Source organism: Molossus molossus, unplaced genomic scaffold, assembly GCF_014108415.1.
Source record: "Molossus molossus isolate mMolMol1 unplaced genomic scaffold, mMolMol1.p scaffold_m16_p_21, whole genome shotgun sequence".
In the NCBI taxonomy this organism is placed as follows: Eukaryota; Metazoa; Chordata; class Mammalia; order Chiroptera; family Molossidae; genus Molossus; species Molossus molossus.
Genome location: NW_023425357.1, coordinates 42,037,357 through 42,062,374, shown reverse-complemented (window position 1 = coordinate 42,062,374; position 25,018 = coordinate 42,037,357). Strand labels below are relative to the sequence as shown.

Genomic DNA, 25,018 nt, shown 5'->3' with positions numbered 1-25,018 from the left:
AAGCTTCTGCACAGCAAAAGAAACAATCATCAAAATGGAAAGGCAACCCACTGTATGGGAGAACATCATTGCCAATGATGTATCAGACAAGGGGTTAATTTCCAATATATATAGAGTGCTCATACAACTCAACAAAAGGAAGACAAAAAATCCAATTAAAAAATGGGCAGAGGAGCTGAATAGACACCTCTCCAAACAGGACATACAAATGGCCAAGAGACATATGAAGAAATGCTCACCATCACTAATCATCAGAGAGATGCAAAGTAAAACAACAATGAGGTATCACCTCATACCTGTCAGAATGGCCGCCATCAACAAATCATCAAACAATAAGTGTTGGTGAGGGTGTGGAGAAAAGGGAACTCTAGTACACTGCTGGTGGGAATGCAGACCGGTGCAGCCACTATGGAAAACAATACAGTGTTACCTCAAAAAATTAGAAATTGAACTTCCATTTGACCCAGTGATCCCGCTTCTAGGAATATGTCCTAAGAAGCCTGAAACACCAATCAGAAAAAATATATGTAACCCCGTGTTTATAGCAGCACTATTTACAATTGCTAAGATCTGGAAATAGCCCAACTGTCCATCAATAGATGAGTGGATGAAAAAGCTGTGGTACATAGTGTATACAATGGAGTACTATGCAGCTGTAAGAAAGAAAGATCTCTTATCCTTTGAGACGACATGGAGGGACCTGGAGAGTATTAGCTAAGCGAAATAAGCCAATCAGAGAAACACAAATACCACATGATTTCACTTATTTGTGGAATATAATGAACAAAAAAAGTTGATGAACAAAATAGACCCAGAGACATAGAAAGCAGTATGGTTCAGACTGACAAACTTCAGAGGAGGGGTCAGGGGAGGGATGAGATAAACTAAAGGACTTATAAGCATGTATGTGTAACCAAAGGACATAGACAACAATGCTTGTGGGAGAAGGGGCGGTATAGGGATGATGGTGTCTGGGGGAAAAAAGGAGAAACATCTGTAACAAAAATAAGTTTAAAATAAAAAGAAAAGCTGGAATCTCCTGTGGCCACCTCAGGAGCTGTGGCTGGGAACAGGATGGGGATCCCAGGCCAGAGCCCTGGGAGGGGACTCACCATAACCAGGTTAACTCTATAAGAAAACATCTCCCATTGGCTCCACCGTAGGGGTAGTTAGATGTCAAAGACACAGGTCTTAATGCCTTCACGGCTGCATCTAAACATTGTTCTATAGAGCAACTGCATCCGAATCACCTGGGAGCTTGTAAAGATGGATTCCCTGAGGCCCACTCTCTGATGTCCTGACCCCACAGGTCTGGGTGGGGCCTGGAAGCCTGTATTTTTAACAAGCTCCCTGGGTTAGGATCCTCCTGGTCCTTCTCCCGGCTGTCCCTTTTAGGGGTTCAGTGTCAGGAGCCAACCCCTGCCTGTGGCTCGCCTCAGCCTCTTCTTTATAAGAGAGCCTCTACACAGAGATGCCTCCTCTCTGAGCACTGCTGGCCATGGACACTGCTGGACCGAGTCCAAGCCCATTCTTCAGACTTTGCAGAACTCCCAGGCCAGCCAGAAGCAGCCTGAGAAAGAGACCCCGCCCTGTCTCTCTTCTTGGAAGTCTGCCTTGTGGTAGAAGGTTCTAAAAACATCCATGCCCCCCCCTTACCTCCTCTTGCCCACCTATCCTCCCCAGCCTTATAACTCTCTGATACCCAGATGTAGCCTCCACTCACTCAGTGCCCTGCAGGGTTGGGGTGTCCGACCAGGCAACCACGGGTGTTTCAGCTGGTGACGGCACCTTGACCTCTTCAGCTTCATTGTCTTGGGAGGGCAGCCTCTTCCTGCAAGGACACAGACGTGGGGGGTCTTCAGCAAGGGCAGAGGCCCCCGGGGAAGTGAACTTACTTTGACCCTTGCAGATCACCCAGAGCCAAATGCTGGGTGGGAGGTGGGGGTGGGGGGCAAGGGATGGTGCTGCCAAAGGTCCTCACTTGCCTGCAGGGAGACAAAAAGAGAGAGAAGGGTCACAGCTACTCTCCACGCCTCAGTCTCCACATCTGTTCAATGGCTGAGCATAAAAGTAACAGCACTGACTTAGTTTCAGGCAAACCTGAGTTTGCATCCAGCCCTGCCTCTTACCAGCGAGTCACTTAAACTCTCTGAGCACCTCAGTTTCCCCTTCTGTAAAATGGAACTAAATCTACCCAATTCAATAGGGTACTTCTCTCTCAGTCAGGCCTCAGCTTAAACGTCCTTCTCCCTTCCCGTCCCAGTCTAGTCGCTGCCCTCCCCGGCTCCCCTCCACCTCATTCTCTACCACACCACCCTCTCAGCTGCCATGAAGGCCTGAGGGCTCCCATTCCACCTGGTTAAGCCCCTGGAAGCTCAGCCTCCCTCCCTTTGCAGATGTGCCCCAGCTGGAAAAGTAACACCCGTGAGCCAGGGAGTCCAGTTCTTGTTTACAGGGTGACCTGGGGCAGGCCCCTCCCGCCTGGAGCTCCAGGTTCCCTATTTGAAGAACGAAGACTAAGTTATACCCCACCATTCAGTCCAAGTTCGCCACTAGGGGCTGCATGTGAGGCCTTGTGTCTCTGCTGATGGTGTCTAGGTTTGACTCCACCTGGGACTCTTCCATCCTCAACCCAGTGACTCTGGATTCCACCAGTGGGACTTTTGGAGGGACATAGTAGGAGTGCTGGGCAGCATTCACTTTATTCCTGGAGGCTCTGAAACTGTCCTATTACCTTCTGCCACCTCGTCTAGGATGGCAAAGCTCATGATGGACCATGTTCACACTCTAATTAAAAGGATGGCCACACACATGAGAAGACTGGGACCCGAGCTCAGTCCTCCTGCTCCTACCCAGCACCCTCCCCCGAGCCCAGAGAGCACGTGCTGCCACACAGAACCCAGGTTAGAACTAAGTCGGCAGCTGGCTCCTCCGGCACCACCTCATGTGCATCTGTGCTCAGCAACACAGTAGCTGGTTGTTTTCACAATCCCGGCAGACAGATGGGGCTTTATTCTCATTTTATGATGGGAAAATAAAGGCCTACGAGGATTAAATGATGTGCTTTAAGCCTCACATCAGGTAAGTGGGAAGGTGGAATTCACTCCAAATCATGTCTTTAAGCTGTGAGAAGGGCCTTGCCCGAGTACCCCTCTGTCAGCTTCTCTGCTCCCATCAGTCGCCCCCAATGCCTTTCCATCCCTGGCCACAGGCAGCCCCATCGGCCTCTCCATCGGGCATCATAATTCTCCCCTCCCACGGCCCGGCTCAGGTAGAGGCTCCCTCAGGAGCAGTCTTGTTTGATTACTTGTTCATTGTCTATCTCGGCCCCACTAGAATGTTAGCTCCATGAGGGTAGGCCCTTGCCAGCCTTTTCCTTGAAGCATCCCCAGCACCTAGGACAGTCTGATGCATAAAGATGTTTAATAAATGTTTGCAAAAGAAATGAATAAACGAATGAATGAATGAATGAATGAATGAATGAATGAGTGAATGAATGATAGGGATAAGAGGAGCCTCACAAGCCCAGCCCATAAGCAGAAGGCAGGAGGCTTGGATTCTAGTCTCAAGTGACCTTAGTCTTCACCCTGCCCCCAAATATCTACTCCAACAAGACTGTACAATTTCCCTACCCTTAAAGGAAGGCAGATTATATATCTGCAGCCATGGTGGCACATTTCTTCTGTTATCTGTACTCTGTGTATAATTCGGTGAATTAAATATAAGGACTGATGGAATTATGAGCTGTAGTCTAAGGCTAGGTAAGATTATAGCTCTTCTCCACATTAAAATCTGAGAGCCCTCTGTTTTCCATATCCAGCCATCTCTGTTCCATCAGCTGAGAAATTACTGACCTCAGCTAAGAAATTACTCAAAGGCTCATGAATGAGAGCAAAAATTAATCAAGAAAAAAGAACCATCTTTCAATCCAGCCAGTGCAAGAGAAACACTGGCAACTCCCCTTTAACTTAACTATAGTCATTCACAAAGCACTGCACTGTACTTCACAGTTTGCTGGCAGATATATGTAGGAACTTTCTCAGTGAGCTGGCTCAGATTGTCCCAAACCAACTCTAACCACACAGCTACAAATTTATTTCAAGAGGCATAGAAATGTGTGCAACCTTAACCATAAATCCCACTCTTGGGAAAGGGGCAAAAGAACAGAGAGCAGAAGACCAGAGAGTTCCTAGAGCCATTATAGACAGTGCCCCACAAGATGGGATTGAAGTCCATTCTGGTACATGGAGCTGGAGGAATGTCACATGGCCATCATGAGCGTTAAGAAGACAGCCTATTCAACATAGTGCTGGAAGTCTTAGCCACAGTGATCAGACAAGAAGAAAAAATAAAAGGCATTCAAATTGGAAAGGAGGAAGTGAAACTGTCACTATTTGCAAATGACATATTATACAAAAAAACCTAAACACTCCACCAAAAAACTACTAGATTTTATAAATGAATTCGGCAAAGTAACAGGATACAAAATTAACATCCAGAAATTGATGGCATTTTTATACACTAATAATGAACACTCAGAAAGAGAATATTTAAAAAATCAATCCTATTTACCATTGAAACAATAAAAGTAAGATACCTGGGCATAAACTTAACCAAGGAAGTAAAACACCTGTTCTCAGAAAACTACAGAACATTGAAGAAAGAAATAGAAGAAGATATAAAACAGTGGAAGCATATACCATGTTCATGGATTGGAAGAATCAACATCATTAAAATGTCCTTACTACCCAAAGCAATCTACAGATTCAATGCAATCCCCATTAAAATACCAACGGCATATTTCACAGATCTAGAACAAATACTTCAAAAGTTTATATGGAACCAAAAAAGACCCTGAATAGCCACAACAATCTTGAAAAAGAAGAAGAAATTTGGAGGGATTACAGTTCCAGATATCAGGTTAAACTACAAAACCATTGTAATCAAAACAACTTGGTACTGGCACAAGACCAGGCATATAGATCAATGGAACAGAACAGAGAACCCAAAAATCAACCCAAGACATATGCTCACTTAATATTTGACAAAGGAGGCAAGAGCATACAATGGAGTAAAGACAGTCTTTTCAATAAATGGTGTTGGGAAAATTGGACGGGTACATGCAAAAAAAAAAAAAAAAATTAAACTAGACAACCAACTGACACCATACACAAGAATAAACTCAAAATGGATAACAGACTTAAATGTAACTCTCGAAACCATAAAAATTCTATAAGAAAACATAGGCAGCAAAATCTCAGATGTCACATGTAGCTGGATTTTCACAATACATTACCTAGGGCAAGAGAAACAAAGGAAAAAATTCATACATGGGACTATATCAAACTAAAAATTTCCTACATGACAAAAGAGACCAGCATCAGGGGATTCCAAAATGGCGGCAGAGTGAATGGAAGCTACACAGACCATCTCCAGGACCAAACTGGAATTACAACTAAAATAAAGACAAATCGTTGGGGAAAAGCAACAGAAAAGCAGTTTGAGAGGACCATATAACCAGGGACACTGACTTGATCCTGGTAGGATTGCAGAGGCACGAGAGGGGGTGCTGGGAGCCCACAGACAGCAGCAGTCTTAGCTGTGAGCAGCGCCCTCGGGGTTACACTCCCAAGCCCGCGCCACAGTGCAGGGCCAGGACAGACGCTAAAATATCCACAGCCACTCACCTTGGGCTCCGACAGAGGGAAGGTGGACTGGACTGGAACTATGTGGGAACACTCAGGATTTGGAGGGAGGGTGCTCAGAGCTTTTTTTCTTTTTCTTTTTTCATCCTCACCCAAGGACATTTTTCCATTTTTTGTTCAGATAGAGTGGGAGGGAGACAGAGGAAGAGAGAGAGAGAGAGAGAGAGAGAGAGAGAGAGAGAGAGAGAGAGAGAGAGAGAGAAACATGGATGTGAAAGGGACACATCAAGTGGCTGCCAACTGCACAACCAACCAGGACCAGGGAAAAACTGCAACCAAGGTACACGCCCTTAGCGGGAACTGAACCTGGATCTCTCTGGACCGCAGACCGATGCTCTAACCCCTGAGCCAAACCAGCCAGTGCTGCTCAGAGCTTTTGCTGAGTTGTGGCCACACAGGACTATGGCCATCTTACTTCCCAGGGCTCTGGGGAGAGGCAGTGCCCCCTCCCTCAGAGATTCAACCCCACCCTGTGGGACACTGAAATGCAAATTGAAGCTCATTAACAACCAGCATCTGCCCCACCCTCAGGAAATCCCCTTATGCTGAACACCTGAGGGAGTTTTTCATTCAATTGAGAAGCCAAGGCTCAAGTAACCTCTACTGATAGCCTCCAGGCAAAAAGCTAGAGAATAACTGTATCATTCCTGGGCTAGCAACTCTAACCAGGAAAGTAAGACTTGACAGTGGTGTTTAACATGGGTCCTCCCTCGCTCATCCAAACTCAGTAGAGGGAGCCACAAACAGCAGAACACCAACACCCACAGGGAAAATTTGGTAGGCTCCAAAATGCACTGACATAGCCAAAATGGTAAAACAAAGAAACAAATCCCAAATGAAAGAACAAGAGACCTCTACTGAAGATGAGATAAATGAAATGCAGTTAAGCAAGTTAACAAACTAGAATTCAAAGCCATGATCTTGAGGAAGCTCAACAGCATGTGTAAGGACATCAACACCATGAGTAAAGACATAGAAACATTGAAAATCAACCAATTGGAAATTTAAAACCACCAAGAAGCAATGAAGAATAACATAGCAGAAATAAAGAGCACATTCAAAGGACTAAACAACAGAGTAGAGGAAGCTGAGGACCGGATCAGTGAATTAGAAGACAGGGTAGAAAAAAATCAACCAATCAGAAAACCAAAAGGAAAAAACAATTTAAAAACAGGAAGACAGCTTAAGAGAACTGTGGGACAACTGAAAACATAATAATATTCACATCATAGGAGTCCCTGAAGAAGAAATAAATGAGCAAGGGTTAGAGAATATATTTGAAGAAATAGTGACAGAAAACTTTCCTAATTTGGTGAAGGAAGAAGGCATTCAAGTTCAAGAAGCACAGAGAGCCCCAAGTAAGAAAAACCCAAACAGGCCCACACCAAGACACATAGTAATTAAAATGCCCAAAATTAAAGACAAAGAAAGAAACCTAAAGGCAGCAAGAGATAAGCAACAGGTTACTTACACAGGAACCCCCTTAAGGCTCTCAGTTGACTTCTCAACAGAAACACTACAGGCCAGAAGGAAATGGCATGAAGTAATCAAGGTCATGAAAAACAAGGATCTGAATCCAAGACTACTCTAACCAGCAAGGCTATCATTCAAAATAGGAGATCAGCCCTGGCTGGTTTGGCTCAGCAGTTAGAGCATCGGCCTGTGGTCTAGAGAGATCCGGGTTCGGTTCCCGCTAAGGGTGCATATCTCGGTTGCAGTTTGTCCCGGGCCCTGGTTGGTCATGCGGGTGGCAGCCACTCGATGTGTCCCTTTCACATTAATGTGTCTCTCTCTCTCTCTCTCTCTCTCTCTCTCTCTCTCTCTCTCTCTCTCTCCCTCCTTCCCACTCTATCTGAACAAAAAATGGAAAAATGTCCTCAGGTGAGGATAAAAAAAAAAAAGAAGGTCAAATAAAGAGCTTCCCAGACAAAAAAAAAAAGGCTAAGGGAATACATTAGCATCAAACCAGTACTGCAAGAAATGTTAAAAGGACTGCTGTAATTAGTAGAAGAAATAGGAAGAAAAATATAACTATATTAAGCAAAAAAATGGCAATACATAAGTACATATCAATAATCACCTTAAATGTAAATGGATCGAATGCTCCCATAAAAAGACACAGAGTAGCTGATTGGATAAGAAAGCATGACTCATCTATATGTTGTTTACAAGAGACCCACCTCACAACAAAACACTCACATAGGTTGAACGTGAAGGGATGAAAAAAAATCTTTCAAGCAAACGGAAAGGAAAGAAAAGCTGGGGTAGCAATACTCATATCTGATAAAATGGATTTCAAAATGAAGGCCATAACTAGAGACAAAGAAGGCCACTACATAATATTGAAAGGATCAATCCAACAGGAAGATATAACCTTGGTAAACATATATGCACCCAATATAGGAGCACCCAAAATATATTAAAAATCTTCTGGAGGACTTCCAAGGAGAAATCGACAGCAATACAATCAGAGCAGGGTACATCAACACCCCACTGCCATCACTGGATAGATTCTCTAAACAAAAAAATTAGCAAGGAAACAGAGACTCTAAATGAAGTACTAGATCAAATGGATTTAATAGATATCTACAGAGAATTACACCCCACAACTACAGAATTCACATTCTCAAGTGCACATGGGACATTCTCAAAGATAGACCACATGTTAGGGCACAAACTAAGTCTCTACAAGTTCAAGAACATTGAAATTATATCAAGCATCTTCTCAATCACAGTGGCATGAAACTGGAAATCAATTGCAACAAGAACATGCAAAGACATTGGAACACATGGAGGCTAAATAGCATGTTATTAAACAATGAATGGGTTACCAAGGGGATCAAGGAAGAGATTTAAAACTTCCTGGAAACCAATAAAAATGAACACACAACAACACAAAATTTATGGGATGCAGCGAAAGCAGTTCTGAGAGAGAACTTCATAGCACTACAGTCCTACCTCAAGAAACAAGAAAAATTTCTAATAGACTATCTAACTTCACAACTTAAAGAACTACAAAGCAAACAAAAAGAAAACCCCAGAGCAAGTAGAAGGAAGGAAATAGTAAAGATCACAGCAGAAATAAATGACATAGAGACCAAAAAAACAATTCAAAGGATCAATGAAACAAAGAGCTGGTTTTTCAAAAAGATTAACAAGATTGATGGACCCTTAGCTACACTCACCAAGAAACAAAGAGAGAGAACCCAAATAAACAAAATCAGAAATGAAAGAGGAGAAGTAACAACTGATACCACAGAAATACAAAGGATTGTTAACAAACATTATGAACAATTATATGGCAACAAATTCGACAATCTAAGTGAAATGGACAAATTTCTAGAAACACAGTCTCCCAAAACTGGACCAGGAAGAGATAGAAAACTTGAACAGACCAATAACAACTAAGGAAATTGAAGATGTAATCAAGAATCTCCCACTGAAAACCCAGAAATGGATCCAAGGCAATATGCTCAATTAATATTTGACAAAGGTGGCAAGAGCATACAGTGGAGTAAAGACAGCCTCTTTAATAAATGGTGTTGGGAAAATTGGACAGCTACATGCAAAAAAATGAAACTAGACCATCAACTTACACCATACACAAAAATAAACTCAAAATTGATAAGACTTAAATGTGACCCGTAAATCCATAAAAATTCCAGAAGAAAACGTAGGCAACAAAATTGCGGACATCATACGGAGCAGAATTTTCACTGATACATCACCTAAGGCAAGAGAAACAAAGGAAAAAATGAACACATGGGACTACATCAAACTAAAAATCTTCTGCACAGCAAAAGAAACAATCATCAAAATGGAAAGGCAACCCACTGTATGGAAGAACATCATTGCCAATGATGTATCAGACAAGGGGTTAATTTCCAATATATATAGAGTGCTCATACAACTCCACAAAAGGAAGACAAAAAACCCAATTAAAAAATGGGCAGAGGAGTTGAATAGACACCTCTCCAAACAGGACATACAAATGGCCAAGAGACATATGAAGAAACGCTCAACATCACTAATCATCAGAGAGATGCAAAGTAAAACAACAATGAGGTATCACCTCATACCTGTCAGAATGGCCGCCATCAACAAATCATCAAACAATAAGTGTTGGTGAGGGTGTGGAGAAAAGGGGACTTTAATACACTGCTGGTGGAAATGCAGACTGGTGCAGCCACTATGGAAAACAATATAGTGTTACCTCAAAAAATTAGAAATTGAACTTCCATTTGACCCAGTGATCCCGCTTCTAGGAATATACCCTAAGAAGCCTGAAACACCCATCAGAAAGAATATATGTACCCCCAGGTTCATAGCAGCACTATTTACAATAGCTAAGATCTGGAAACAGCCCAAGTGTCCATCAGTAGACGAATGGATCAAAAAGCAGTGGTACATATACACAATGGAGTACTATGCAGCGGTAAGAAAGAAAGATCTCTTATCCTTTGAGACGACATGGAGGGACCTGGAAAGTATTATCCTAAGTGAAATAAGCCAAGCAGAAAAAGACAAATACCACATGATCTCACTTATATACGGAATATAATGAACATAACAGTTTGAGGAATACGGTAGACCAAGAAACATGGAAGTAGGGCACAGACTGACATCCCTCAGAAGAGGGGGTGAGGGGGTAGGAGGAGCTAAACCACAGAACTTATATGCATGTATGCATGACCAATGGACATGGACAACAAAGCCGGGGACGGGTGGGGGTGGGGTGGGGAGGGGGGTGCCAATGGGGTAAAAAAGGAGAAACATCTGTAATAAATAAATAAATAAATAAATAAATAAATAAATAAAAGAATCTTCCAGCAAACAAAAGTCCAGGCCTGGATGGCTTCACGGGGGAGTTTTACCGAACATTCAAAAAAGAACTAACATCCATTCTTCTCAAACTATTTCAAAAATTCAAGAAGAATGAAGACTTCCAAACTTCTTTTATGAGGCCAGCATAATTCTAATTGCAAAACCAGAAAAAGACACTACAAAGAAAGAAAACTACAGGCCAATATCCCTGATGAACATAGATGCCAAAATCCTAAACAAAATACTAGCAAATCGGATCCAGCAATACATCAAAAAAATTATTCACCATGACCAAGTGGGATTCATCCCAGGGATGCAAGGCTGGTACAATATTCGCAAATCAATAAATGTGATACACCACATAAACAAAATGCGGTTAGAGTGTCGACCTGCGGTCCAGAGACACCGGGGTTCAGTTCCCACTAAGGGCATGTGCCTCAGTTGAGGTTTGTCCCCGGCCCTGGTTGGGTCGTGCGGGAGGCAGCCACTCAATGTGTCCCTTTCATGTCGATGTTTCTCTCTCTCTCTCTTCCTCTCCCCCCCCCCACTCTATCTGAACAAAAAATGGAAAAATTTCCTCAGGAGAGGATAAAATAAATAAATAAAAACCACGCAAAGGCATAGGCCCCTAAACAAGGTATGAAAGGGAAACAGAAAAATAACACCACGACTATCTAGTGTGGTGGGGTTACACATGCTTATTATTCCAGTGCTCTTTGCTATTTTCATTGAATTATTTCATAATACAAAGGAGGGTGGAATCCAGCCTTTCCACATATTTTACCCCCTTCTAACATGCAGCTGAGGCTATTTGGGACAGGTTTTCCCTGGAGAGTTCTTTACAGAGCCCACATCAGAAACTAGGAGAACTGGGAAGAGGGGGCACAGTCCCAGTTCTAACACCAACTCGCTAAGTAACCTTGGGTCAGCTGCTGCCCCTCTCTGTCCTCAGTCTCTTCTCTGCCAGATGGACAGGTGGCACAGTGCTGTGAAAAGCCCAAGAGAAGCACAAAAGGTGACCTGTGTGTCTCTGCGGCCGATCCTGGGACTGTGAGGGTGTCGGACTTGGCAGGAGAAGGTGGCAGCAGCTCGGGGGAGGGTGGCTTATCCTCCAGGATGAGGTGGTGGCTGTCAGCATCAGTGTCTTCCACCTGCACTTCTGGGTGCTCTTCTGTAGCAGGAACTTGGGGAGAGGAAGGAGGGGCAGTCAGAGAGAGAGAGAGAGAAGCCAGGGCCCAGGGGCCTTGCTGTCCCTCAAGGAAGCCACAGAGAACACGTTTGGAGTCACCGCTGGCAGCCACCTCCCCATGGGGCCCCGGGAGCTCCACGCAGAAGATGCAAGAATGCACAGCCCAGAGGCCTCTGAGGGCCACGGGCCCCAGCCACCAGCCCAGGACCCACAGGAGCCACAGCAGCTTCTGCATATGGCCTCCAAGCTCCGCCTTGTGTCCCCGGGCCTGAGGCAGCATTAAGGACCAGGGGTTGGGGTGGTGTCAGTACTCAGAGAAGGCACGGGGAGCCTGGCGGGGGGGCAGTCCTAGGGTCTGGCCTAGCTCAGCCTGGCTCAGCTGCTTCCCTTCTCTGGCCCTCAGTTTCCCCATCCAAAGGTAGACGTGATGATGCCTTCCAGGTCTGGGGTTGGGGGAGGAGGCATATGGTCTCACCCTCTTGAAGGGCTTCCATGGAAACATTTGGAAGTTTCCTCCAGTCAAGGGTAACAGCTTGACTTTGTACTGAGTGTTACCACTGTTTGGGTACCCGTTTTGGTATTTCCTTGTTTTTAATATGCCAAGAGCCCTCCAAATTCATCAACCCAAACCCTCTCCTGACCTCTGAGAGGCCTGGTACCAAGTCCCATATCCTGAGAATCCGGTCGTCCCTGGGGAGCCTGAGTGTGACCCTGTCTCAGGCTCCATTCCCCATCCCAGGGACTGCCGTCCAGCTCTGCTCTGAGGCAGAGCTCAGAGGACGCTGAGGGGCTGAGATGGTGCCCGACTCCCCCCACGCCTGGGCAGGACCTCTCCACAGCAGCCAAGCACAGACCTGGGCACCAGCCAGGCAGGCACACATCCCTCAAATGGCGAAGGGGAACATTCGAAGTCCTTGCATATGTGACTCCTTTTGTTTGTTTGTTTTATCCTCACCCAAGGACATTTTTGCATCTATCCCATTTATCCTTGGATAGAAAGGAAGGGAGAAAGGGAAGAAGAGAGAGAGAGAAACATCGGCATGAGAGAGACACATCGAGTGGTTGCCAACCACACGACCCCAACCAGGGCCGGGGACAAACTGCAATCAAGGTACTTGCCCTTAGCAGGAACCGAACCCGAGGCTCTCTGGTCCACGGGCTGACGCTCTAACTGCTGAACCAAACCGGCCAGGGTATGTGACTCCTTTTTAATGGGCACCATGGGGAAGCAGGCACTTTGCAGAGTTCAGTGGGAAGAACCTAAACAGGTCTTAAGACTTTGGGGCATTGGTTTACTAGGTCGTAGGCTCCCAGGAAGAGAATGAGCAAGAATCAAGACTTTTATAAAATTTAAGAAGTTTTGCCAGACTAACAAGAGATGCCCAGGCTATGGAAGGCAGGAGAGCGAGCGAGGGGACGTCCCTGCTTGCTGGCAGACTGTGAGAAGTGAGCTGGAGGCGGGTGGGGAAATGGAGGCAGCCTCTCGGAAGTGCTCAGGGCCCCAGTGTCCCCTAACGTGGCTCTGAGCAGCAGAAAGCACCCTGGTCTCCCTGTCCGGGAGTCTGTCTCGGGGGGCTCTGAGGGGGCAGGTGCTCCCCACGCCCTGAGTCAGACCCTGCAACCTCCATCGCCCCAGGGAGGAGCGAAACCCCTAAGCCTGGTGTTTTACTTTGCACCAGCTTGGCACAATAGGAACTCAAATAGAAATTACATTAGTTTATAGTATATTGATTTCTAGAACAAGAAGAGTATTATTAAGAATATAAGGAATAATGTTCATCATTAACTTGGATTAGAGAATAATAATCTTTACTGTGAAGCACTTCCTATGTGCCTGTGAGGCTTCTGTTTGACTAAACTGTAAGTGCTTCGTCCATAGTCGTTCCCTTTCCCTTCGGCCACTCTGAGGAGCTCGTTATTGTGTCCCGTTGGTGGAAAGGAAAACCGAAGCTCAGAGCGTTGAGAAGCCCACAGCAGAGCCAGGATCCTGGCGCAGGCGCCCGGGACCAGCACACAGAGGCCCCGTTTGAACAAGCCCTCGCTTGATGCCAAGCAGCGGCACTGAAGTGGACCGGTGTCCTTGCGATGCGCTGTCCTTGACTTGTCTGCCCCAGCGGCAGTCACCGTGTGTCCCCACCGTGGGTTCAGTCCGCTGTCCCAGTATGTCACTGGGAACATTTCTCAAAGCGTGGGGCTCCCAGGAGCAGGGAAGACACGGTGATTTCAGATGGCACAGAGCAGGCAAATGACAGCACGGAATGAGAACATTCCTCTCATTTCAGCGCTGGCTGCAGAGAGGAAGTCTCAGGGGAGTGCTGCTATGGCCTGACCCCCTCTGCCACCCACTCGGACCCCTTTCTGTGGCTAAGAGAGCAGGTCTCTGCTGTGAGCCCTCCACTGGCCTATGGCACTAAAAACTATCAATGCCACTATGTTTTCAGTGTCTTAGTGGCTATTTCTATTTATGGCAAGCTGTGCCAGTCTTCCTTTTAATAGTAATGGCAAGTTTCCTGTTTAATTACAGTCCATTAAGCCCTGTCTGGTGTGGTTCAGTGGTTAGAGCACCAGCCCAACAGTTTGATTTCCCAGTCAAGGGCACGTACCTGGGTTGCAGGTTCAATCCCTGGCCCCAGTCAGGGCATGTGGGGGAGGCAACTGATTGATGTGTTTCTCGCATCCATGTTTCTCTCTCTGACTCTATCTCCTCCTCCCTACCTCCCTCACTCTAAACATCAATGGAAAAATATCCTCAGGTGAGGATTAACAATAAATAAATAACTATACTTCATTAAATAAAAACCCTGGCCGGTTTGGCTTAGCGAGTAGAGCATTGGTCCGTGGACCAGAGAGTCGCGGGTTCGATTCCAGTCAAGGGCACGTACCTCGGTTGCAATTTGTCCCCGGCCCTGGTTGGGTCGTAGGAGAGACAGCCACTCAATGTGTCACATTCACGTCAATGTTTCTCTCTCTCTCTTCCTCTCTCTCCCTCCCACCCTATCTCAATAAAAATGGAAAAATGTCCTCGGGTGAGAATAAAAATAAATAAATAAATAAATAATAAATAATAAATAATAAAAATAAAAAAGTTGATCTATTGAAAGAAAAATAGTAAGCAAATAAAAGTAGAGTTGGTACAGACTAGAGTAAAAGCCCAGATGTGACATGGGGGTGGAAGTCAGGACTGTTTGGAGTGAGCGGATTCAGGGCTTTCCCAAGAGACTGAAGCTGGGTGTCATCCCTGGTCACGAGGATGGCTGCGGCCCCCTCACCCACTCTCTGCTCAGAGAAGATAACAGTGGATCTCATCTCATGAGATGTTCGGTTCTACCTGCTTACTGATCTCAGAGGCAACCATGTCCAGTGTCATTCAAATCAAAAGGGGAAGCGGGCTTAAGGCAGGAAATGACAGGGGTTAGCCCAGAGGTGCCTGTATGTCCCTGAGAACTTTGTCATTAGGCAGCAAGTAGCAAGCCTGAAAGCTACTGAGGGCACCTTGTTACAATGAAACAGATCCAGGCAGTCCCGCCCTCTGCACTGGCCCCTGGGGACACTTCTCCTGCTTGGCCTGTCAGCAGTTGGGGCCTCTCCTTTCCTGAAAGGGAATCTGCAACAGTCCTCAAAAACTCCAGCTCCTACCAAACTCTCAAGATCAGAAGATTCTGTTCACAATGGACTCCCACATTCCTCTTCTGCTCCATTCCCCTCCATTCATTCTCTTCCCCCACCCAGCTCCCTGCCCCAAGCCTCCTTGCCTGGAGATCTGAGTGACTTATTTATACTAGGGTGTGAGTGACTGCTTGTACAAATAACGATGATCTGCAGAAAGCAATGTTTAACCCAAATAAATAAATTGCTAATTGTCGAATTTTAGGCACAGAAAGAAAGGGACTAATATCCCTCAAGTCACTACAAAGCACAAAGAAGGCATTGATCAGCAGAGGAAGAAGGGGTGGTTTTCCATGAGCCCAGTTAGTGGTCCCACACCCTGACCATGGCACCCTTGCTGGGAGACAGCCCAAGCCATGCAGAAGCACACATCACAGGCACAAGCATGCTGGGTGGGAGAGATCACACTACCTAGGCGACGGACGGAGCTCCTGGTCTCCTTGGCGAAGCTGGAGTTGGACAAGGTAGTCCTCCGGGAAATGAGGACAGGGATGCGGGTGATTGGAGGGCGGTAGCTGGGCACATTGGGGAGGTGCTCTACCAAGTTTGGGGGTGCAAGTCCGGGGGTCACCTGGCCAGGTGGCTGGTCCTGGACCAGGTGATTCAGCTCCATGTCCCGGCTTGGTTTAGCCATGGTGCCAGGGCTGGAGGTTCTCAGGCAGAAGTGGGACCCTGGGGACTGCAATGAGGAGCACAGAGTTGGGGGAGGCAGGGGAAGTGGGGCTCCTCCCCATCAGTGCCAGCAATGACCAGTCTGGTGCTCACCCGCACCTGCAGCAGCTACACCCAAAGTCTGGAGAGTCGCTCTTGTCCCTGGAATTCTATGTCAAATGCATCACTGTGTCATGTGGCTGGTCCGTCCAACAGCTCTGAGGGACAGCCCGGAGCCCCCAACTCCTTGCACTCTCTCCACCAACCAACCACCGGTAGCATTTCCAACCTCAGATTCAAAAACGTCAGAATCAAAGAATCTGGAACTCCCCAGACCCTTAGACTCACAGACTCGAGACTCAAACATTCTTAGCCTGGTAGAATTTTCCATCCCAAAGAACCCTGGCTCTCAATGAATTCCACTTCCAACAGAAGCAGTAACTGTTCCTGGGTCCTGGGTTCCCAATGGGGCTGCACATCGACCCATGTGGGACATTGGGAAACGTCTGATGCCCAGGCCCAGCCCAGAGATTCTGACCTCGTAGTCTGGGGTCAAGCTGGACACCAGGATTTTTAATCTCCCCAGATGGTTCCAATGAGCAGCTCAAGGCCACTGCAGGTGCATCACCAGGGCTCTTGTTACAGTGCAGATTCTGGTTCAGTGGGGCCGGGACTCTGCACTTCCAACCAGCTCCCCGGTGATGATGCCAAAGCTGTTGGTTCTAGTTCCACACTTTTGAGAAGCCGCAGACAAATGGCCGCACCTCGGTGTTTCTCAGAGTGTGGTTCCCGACCACCCGCTTCCAAATGACCGGGGAAAGTGGGAGACGCAGCCCCTGGAATCCGAGTCTGCCCCAGGACACAGGGTTAGGACGCCTGACTCCAGTCCCATCTCAGGCACTGGCTGGCTGGGACCCGAGCATACAGCACCCTCATGGCCTCCTCCCTCAGTGCTGGTGCCTTCGACACACTGTTGCCCTACTCTGCCCAGCAACCCTGTGAGGAAGGTACTGTTATTGTACCCAGTGCACATGCTGGGTCCAGCCTGGAGACCTCAGCAGTAAGAAAAAGCTCATAAGATGTGGAGTCTAGGGCGTGCCCTTAGCAAGCTCTGGTCCCAGTTTTTACTGTGATATGTTACATTTGAGCCAAACCTCTGCTGGGTGGTAGAACAGTGAGCTGTGTTCCCAGTGATGAGGGTGGCAGGTGATGGGGTGGGGGCGGGGGACTGGCTGGGAGCAGGGTTTCCCCCGGCCTGCTGGAATCCTGGGGCCTCAGTGCCATCCCCCTGGGCCCTTGAAATACATCACCCAGTTCTGATAATGTGGCCCCAAGGGGCAGAGATTGGTTTTAATTGAGGATGGGGCAGGTGGAGGGGTATAGGGATGGTGGAGATGGAGGGAGAGGAGGGGGTGCCCCTGCACATTCTCTGCAACCCTCCACCCCCACCACACACCTACCTGAGCTGGCAGCTGCGGCTTCCTCCTGCAAACAATGAAGTGGAAACGAAGCTGTGACCACCGTGCCCCCTCCCAGCCTGGTCCCTCACATCTCCTGGGGCACCCAGTAGAGGGCAGTGCAGACAGGAGCCCCAGGCACAACCTGACTTGTCACATGTAACGAGGGTCTTCTCATGCAGCCCTGTACACGCGGAGACAAAGCGACCAGAGGGGCCGCCACAGCCCGTTCCTCCCCACCCCCCCGGGCACCGCACCTCACCGGGCACACTGTGCCAGCACCCAGGGGAAGGGTTAGCCCCATTTTACAAAGGTGGCCATTGAAGCCCAGAGTGGGGTGGTGACTTGCTCAGGGTCACAGAGCCATGTGAGGACTAAGTGCAGGTCCAGCGGCCCCTCCACCTGCCATCACCTCAGGCCCCTCCTAATACCATCTGACCCCTGGTACAAGCAGGGCTTTGAGGTCCCCAGCACCCTCCTCCCCTCTGTGCGGTGGGCATCTCACAAGTTGAAATCCCCTGTAAATGAGGTGGACAAGGTTCCAGAACCTTCCACCGAAGCCAGCCCAAGCCTCAGAGGGAGCCGGGTGCCAAGCCTGGCGTTGCTCCATACCTGACATGAGGCCCTCCGGGTGACTGTCCTGGCTACTCCGTTCGAGTCCTCACTGGCCTTTGTCCCCAGACAGCTATCCAGCAAGACCCTGTGACGAGAGAGGGAAGAGGACAGGCTGGGGTTAGGCTGGGGTCAGGAGCTGAGTGGCAGCTCTGTGCCAGGAGCTGGAGCACGAAGATGCCCTAGAGCAGGTCCTCGCCCTCATGGGGCTCCCAGCAGGGAGGGCAGCACACGTGTGTCCTGCGAACCATCTCCCAAAGGGCCGTGAAAGGCACAGCCGCCATCTGCCTAGGAAAGAGGACTTCCCTGAGGAGGTAGCCTGTGACCTGGACCTTAAGGATGATGAATTGACCATGAAGAATAGGTAGAATGCCTTGGTCAGTTTGGCTCAACAGTTAGAGCATTGGTCTATGGACCAAAGGGTCATGGGTTCAACTTTGGTCAGAGGCATGTATCTGGGTTGCAGGGTCGATTCCCGCCCTGGTCAGGGTCCTGCAGGAGGCAACCAATTGATGTGTCTCTCTCACATTGATGTTTCTCTCACATTGATGTTTCTCTCTCTCTCTCTCTCTCTCTCTCTCTCTCTCTCCTCTCTCTTCTACTCTCTCTATACATGTTTGTCGGGTGAGGATTAACAACAACACAGAACAGGTGGGGAAAGATGCCCAGGAAGAAGGAACAGCATGTGCAAAGAAAAGTGCACTGGACAGTTTAAGGAACTAGCCTCTGGGGTGTGATCAAAGGACACTGTACAGTGTTCAAAATATATGCCCAGCGTGTCCCCTCTGAGCGTCTTCAGGCATCCTTGTGATGCAGGCAGGGCAGGGAGTAAGAGAAAAGTGAGGCCCAGCGAGGTGAACTGACCTGACCAAAATCACACAGCAAATTGTCACATGCGACACAAACCCTCAAACACAGGCCCTGCGTTTCTTCCCATGCACGAGATCAGAGCCACACTGCCTGCTGAAGCCCTCAGGGCTCCCTGGCCCCGGCAGCAGGCATGCATGAGGGACAGGGACCAGGAACACAGAGGACTATGGCAAATCAGTAAACCCGTGCCCACCTGAGTTGGCAACCCCACTCCACTTAGAAAGGGGTCCCAGTGACCAGATCTTCTGATTTTCAAGAGGAGCCTAAACTACATATTTTAAAGTGGAATCTCCCGATGCTGATAATTAATCCAAATTAATATATCTATATTAATATGTAGATATTGAAAAGACCCTGTCTCTGGGCTAAACTGCGCCTTCATTGCCCATGTGTGACCTCTGTGTTAAAATGGGACTCAGGACAGGGCTAATGTGATTTTTTTTTTTCCCCTTTATTAATTTTATTTTTTTAATTTCTTTTTTTTTTTTTTTTTAGGAAGAGACAGGGGAAGAGAGAGAGAGACATTGATATGAGAGACACATGGACTGGTTGCCACCCACACGACCCCAACCGGGGCGGGGACTGAACCCGGGACTCTGGTCCACAGGCTGACGCTCTAAATGCTGAACCAAACCGGCCAGAGCTAATGTGCTTTTGTAGTGAGAATTAGATCCTGCTTCCTAATGGCCCACTCACCCTGCAGACCCCTGTCGGCAAGGGTCTCACAGAGGATGATTGGCAGTGTCTGCCGCCCAGAAAACCTGCGTCACCACTCTCGGCCCAGAAGGCCCAGTCTCGACACGTCCAAGGTTGGAGGGTTGGTGGAGGCAGATTGTAGCCTGTCGGTTTGGAGCCAGTCATCTGGGAACAGGCTCCACGGCGGTCATATTGTCACAGTGGCTCCACGGGCTGCATGCCAGACGCTGGGCCCGGACTTTGCAGGCAGAGTCTCCCCGAGCCCTTCCCCGTCTAATCCTGAGAGATCAGGGCTGCGACCGACCCCCACTCCAGCTTGGACATCAGAGGCTCAGGAGGTCACGCAGCCTGTCCAAGGCAGGTCTGGATAAACATGGGGTCCCTGACCCAGGCCATGTCTGAGCACTCCACTGCCTGCCTCTGAGCATCTGCACCCCCACGTGGGGTGGAGGGGGGTCGAGTGTCTGGAGGGTCCGAGGACCCAACTCACTTCATTTCTCTTCATCATACGGGCATTTCCATCGCGAGGGACCTGACTGATCGGTGTCATACCCCCCACTCGGCCCAGGAAGAAACAGATCTCCTTAAAGAGATTCGAGTCACAAAGCAGCGCTATGCCGGTCATGGGCCTGGGCCCTTGAGCCTTCGTGGGCCACTTCCTCCACACAAATACATTAAAATTGTATTTTGTGACCGCATTTATATGGAGATTCATATGTTAATCTTATATATTAAAACATTCTCTTCCATCTCACAGTTCATTTTTGGTCTGATTGTAAAAGAAATTAAAACATTCTTGTGGGTCCCTAAGAGTATCGTGGGAACTATGCCCTCCTTGGTTCTCAGAGCACAAAGGCCCAGGAAATGAGCTTCCCACAGTCCAGTCAGAGGCTGCCCATGGTCTTGACCATTCCAGAATCAGGCCAGGAGGTCAATGTATGGCAGTGGGCAAGTTCCTGGAGAGCCCTCAGGCTGCCTCTGTTTGCTCATCTGTCAAATGGGTAGGACTTGCCCAGCCTGGGTGAGGTCAGAGGGCCACCGAGAGTCTCATGGAAAAGTCAAAAAGACTCCCCACGTCAGAGGTCATTCTCAAGTCTTCATCTCTAACGACAGGCCAGCAGCTTCCCTTGGCTGTGGTACCGAGGGTCTGCCTTGGAACCAGTCTGACCTGGGACAGAAGACCGGCTCTGCACCCGCTGGCAGACACCTGTCTCGGAGTCTCAGGTCTCTCATCTGCGAAATGGGATTGATAACAGATGCCCTAGCACAGTGTCTGGCACAGAAAAAAGTGCTAATCCAATGACAGCTGTTGTTACGATTGTTCTTGTCATTGACTGTTTATCCCAGAGGAGATGGCGTTCTTCAGGGTTATGAATCACCCATGTGGATTGGGGAAGGTTTTGCACAAACATCTCCAGCTGTTGAGACACCTAATCAGCCCTACCGCAGCCCTGTCAGCACCTCAGGGGGCTGCTTTGGGACCCATGTACTAAAGTCATGTTTGCCTCTGATCGACAATGTGCCTAGTGCCAGCCAAGCCCCTTATTGCCTGGCCCAGAAGAAGCAGGCCATCAACTTCTGGAAGGTTCCCAAATCCCATGGAATTTGTAGTGAAGCATCAGACAGACTGGCTGAGGTGGGCATCCCAGAGGAACCCCCACACCAAGTAAAAGGGCTAAAGGAGCAGCAGCAGCCAGTTTGCCAGGAGTTGCCAGCTCACTCCTCCTCCCCCAAGTCACCCAGCAGGATGTGCCCCCAAATTAAGATCCTCACAGTCGCCTTCAGCAGACTCTTCACCGGCCACCCCAAACCCAAAAGAAGGAAGGAGGGGAGCCCTTAGGGAGAAGCAGCCACCTACTTGGGTCTCACTGTCTTTGCCGACAAGGACAACCGCGGTGCAGGAGCTCAGCTGGGGCGATGGCGTTCATCCCAGGGCCCTAGGCGGCGCACACAAGTGGAGAATGTGGGCAACCTAGCCAGCTCCGAGTCTGCGAGGCTGGCTCTGGAGCCAGTGTGACTCGGGTGGCGGATGAGCCACCAATTCCTCTTGCTTCTAATCAGATTGAGGGGATGTGCGGGGAACTCTGCAGAAACGCCCCCAGGGAGGCCAGGTGCAGACCAAAAGGCTGCGGTTGCTAGGAAAAGCTGAGCTGTTGCCGACAGAGACCTGGTCGCTAGGCGACCATCTGCCAGCATCATCAGTAACCCCTGTGCCTCCACAAAGCTGGCCAAGAGCATCCTTCCCCAGCCAGTGACAGCTCCGCCCCTTGCCCACGCCTGTCCCCTCTGGCTCTGGCTCTGGGATCACTCACTCTCTCACCACAGAGCCCCCATCCCTGCCTGGAGCCCCAGGCCCAAAACTTCCCTGAGTTTGAAACTCTGGGTATGTATTTGTGTGAGCCTCTGTGTGCCTGCAGCGTTTGTGGGTAACTGTATGCATGAACATAATTGCAAGGGTATAATGTGGGTATCTGCAAGTGTGTGCCTCTGTGAGTACACATGTGTGTATATTGTGTGTGCTTGTGTATGTCTGCAGACTGTGTGTGGGTATGTGTGCATAACCCGGCATGTGTGCCTGTGCCTATGTGCTGGTGTGTGTGATAGTACAGAAGTGTGTCTGTGTGTACCCGTGTGCACTGTGCCCTGAGAACACATGTAGTTAGTGCATGTGCATGTGTATGAGCACATTGGATCAGTGGCCTCCAAGGGCTGTTTCAGCTCAGGAGCAATGGCATAGAAAGGGGTTTTCAGGTCTATGTGTTGGGTACCCAGGTTTGATGGAGGAACAACTCCCCCAGTGCGCACTGCACACAGAGGCGGGGGAAGCAAAGGGTGAACCAGGCTGCACAGGGAAGCTAGGCAGCATCGAGCGCCCTCACCAGGGGAAGAGCACTCACCTGTTGGTAAGAGCAGCCTGGCTCCGGGGGCCCAGAGGGCAGAAATCATAAGGAAACACACTTAGTTTTGGGGGAAGAAATACTTTCATAAGTCAGATGTGCATATGGATGGAATGGACAGCCTTTGAGAGATTGTGAGCTCCCCATCACTGGAGGGAAGCAAACAGCTGCACGGCCTCTTGCCAAAGATGGAAAGATTATGTGACCTGGGCAAGGGTACACTAAATGTGGAGGACCTTGAGCAGGCTTCCAGCCCTGAAATCCTGTGTTGGTCTCATGGTTTAACTCTTTCCTGGCAGGGAGTTAAAAAAAACCCTCAGTGGGGACTCAAACATCAGGGACCTTCAGTGGACACACCCATTCTCATGGCTGGGCTCATGGCCACTCTGCAGGGGGCTATTGTTCCCCACTGTACAGGTGTGGAGGTGGAAGGAAGCTCTGTGCAGGTATGTGTTTGCCCAGGCCTCTCCGCTAAGAGCAGCAGAGCCTGTGCTCCTACCCTGCCCCAGGCTATAGCCACAGGGGCAGGTCAGGGAGGAAGGGTGTGGTCCAGGGGGTGCCACGGGGGTGGAGACAGAGTGACAGGGGATAATGTAAGGGCGTGGGGGATCCATTCAATCTGTCTGGCCTGATGGTGATAACAACCCTGCTCTCCCTGCTTCAATCTCTCCACAATGCAGCTGCCAAACCGTGCCACTCCCCTGCTCACAAATCTTCAATGGCTCCCCATTGCCCTCAAGAAATCAACTTCAAGGCCTTTACAATGTGGCCCCACTGTTTCCACAGCTACATTGTCACTGTTCCCCCAACACGTGGGCTGTTCTTGAGGCAACGGTTCACTCCCTTCTTCCTTGAAACTTCCCCAGCCCCAGGCCCAGCTTTCTTCCTTCTCTCCCCTCACTGAGCCTCCTCCTCAGCCCTTCCTGGTTCCTCCTCATCTCCCAGGCTCCAATCTGGCCTTTAAGCCTCTCCCCTGTCTACGCCCACATGCTTTCAAGTCCATCCCCACCCAGACTCCTGACCTTCAGTCTCCAGTCCAACCTGTCGCTCCCCTAACTCCAGACTCAGGCATCCAGCTGCCTGCTCTTCCCTCCCACCTGCGGCGTCTCCTCCTCGACATCCGTCCTTCGTCCATCCCGCGTGCCTAAAAGTCTCCTCCCTCTTGAAGCTTTTTTAAAAGTGAAATCCATTTGCCATGTAACATTGTATGGATGTAAGGTTGGTCTGTTAATGTTAATATAAACGTCAACTTAACATTTCTATATCGTGGTTGCCATTGCAGCAATCATCAGCACCTCTGTCACGTCACCTAATCATTATTTCTTTATCGTGGTTGGAATAATTAAGATATAATTTCTTAGCAAGTTTAATAATTCTAACTTTTAGTGGTTTCTGATCTCCATTTCTTAACCTTTCTTTTAAGTGAACTCTGCTGTGCCTGTTAAGGTCTTTGTGGACGCGGATGGAGAATCAGCAGGGGAGCCGAGTCCACAGCAGCCTCACTGGGCGGCCGAGGCACCTGGGGACCGACTGCTGGGCGCTGAGGGAGGGAGGCAGCTCTGTGCCTTGGCTTTGGTAATCACGGAGGAGAACTGGGCGCCCGCTGCTTGTGTCCATGCGTTCGTGCTCTCAACATTTCTCTGGTGCCTACTGGACCAGGCCCTGCGCTAGGCCCTGAGGACGTGGCAGTGAACACAACAGACAAAAATCCTCACCCTCATGGAGGCTGCATTCTCATGTTTGTTTGCATGAATGTGCAGGGTGGGGTTGGGGGCTTGGTGGGTGGTGGGTACTATGAGTCCCAGGTCATTATGAACGCAGAGGGGGACCCCAGCTTTCCCCAGTCTCTCTGGTCTGTGACCAGCAGCACACAGCACAGAAGAAAGAAAGGCAGCCCTGTGAGCAGCAGGGAACACCCCGCCCCAGAAGCCTAGTGCCCTTCCCTGTAAGCCCACCTCCCTGGGCCACTCCTTAGCCAAGGGCTTAAGTGCCTTACTCAGGCTCCTTCTCCTCCTTGTCCTCCTCCTCCTCCTCCTCCTCCTCATCCTCCTCCTCTTCGTTCTCCTCTTGAATCCAGGGAAGCTCCCTAAAATGAGGTCAGAGGCAAGAAGTGAGCCCCCCTGCAAGTGCACCCCGAGTCCACCTCCTGCCCCCATTTTCAGTAAGATGTCCTATGACCCCTTGAGACCAGACCTGAACCCCTCAACCAAGAATCAACCTGGGGACCCCCACCTGAGTAGCCCCAGGCCCTCTCTGTCAACAAGGTCTCTTCATGGCATGGGGTCCTGTCTCAGCCCCCACTTTCCTGATGGTGATCTGAGGTCAGCCCCTGATTCTGTCTTGGCCTCAGTTTCCCCATCTGTGCAATGTAGGTCATGGGCCTGAGGACCTGAGACCTCCTGTGGATGCACTCATAGGCATGTGCAAGAGTGTTTGTGGCAGAGTTATTTA

General features: G+C 48.9%; 1 protein-coding gene across 1 annotated transcript in view; it reads right to left on the bottom strand.

Annotated features, from left to right (window-relative positions):
• The window catches only part of CNGB1 (cyclic nucleotide gated channel subunit beta 1), an 80,513-nt gene that overhangs the window by 37,557 nt on the left and 17,938 nt on the right, over nt 1–25,018 (bottom strand). The window contains exons 15-18 of the mRNA XM_036275359.1: nt 24,564–24,653; nt 18,105–18,192; nt 11,550–11,776; nt 1,724–1,831 (exon numbers count right to left, since the gene is read on the bottom strand). Of these exons, the coding sequence (XP_036131252.1) occupies nt 1,724–1,831; nt 11,550–11,776; nt 18,105–18,192; nt 24,564–24,653 (513 nt within the window). The remainder of the gene's footprint in view (nt 1–1,723; nt 1,832–11,549; nt 11,777–18,104; nt 18,193–24,563; nt 24,654–25,018) is intronic.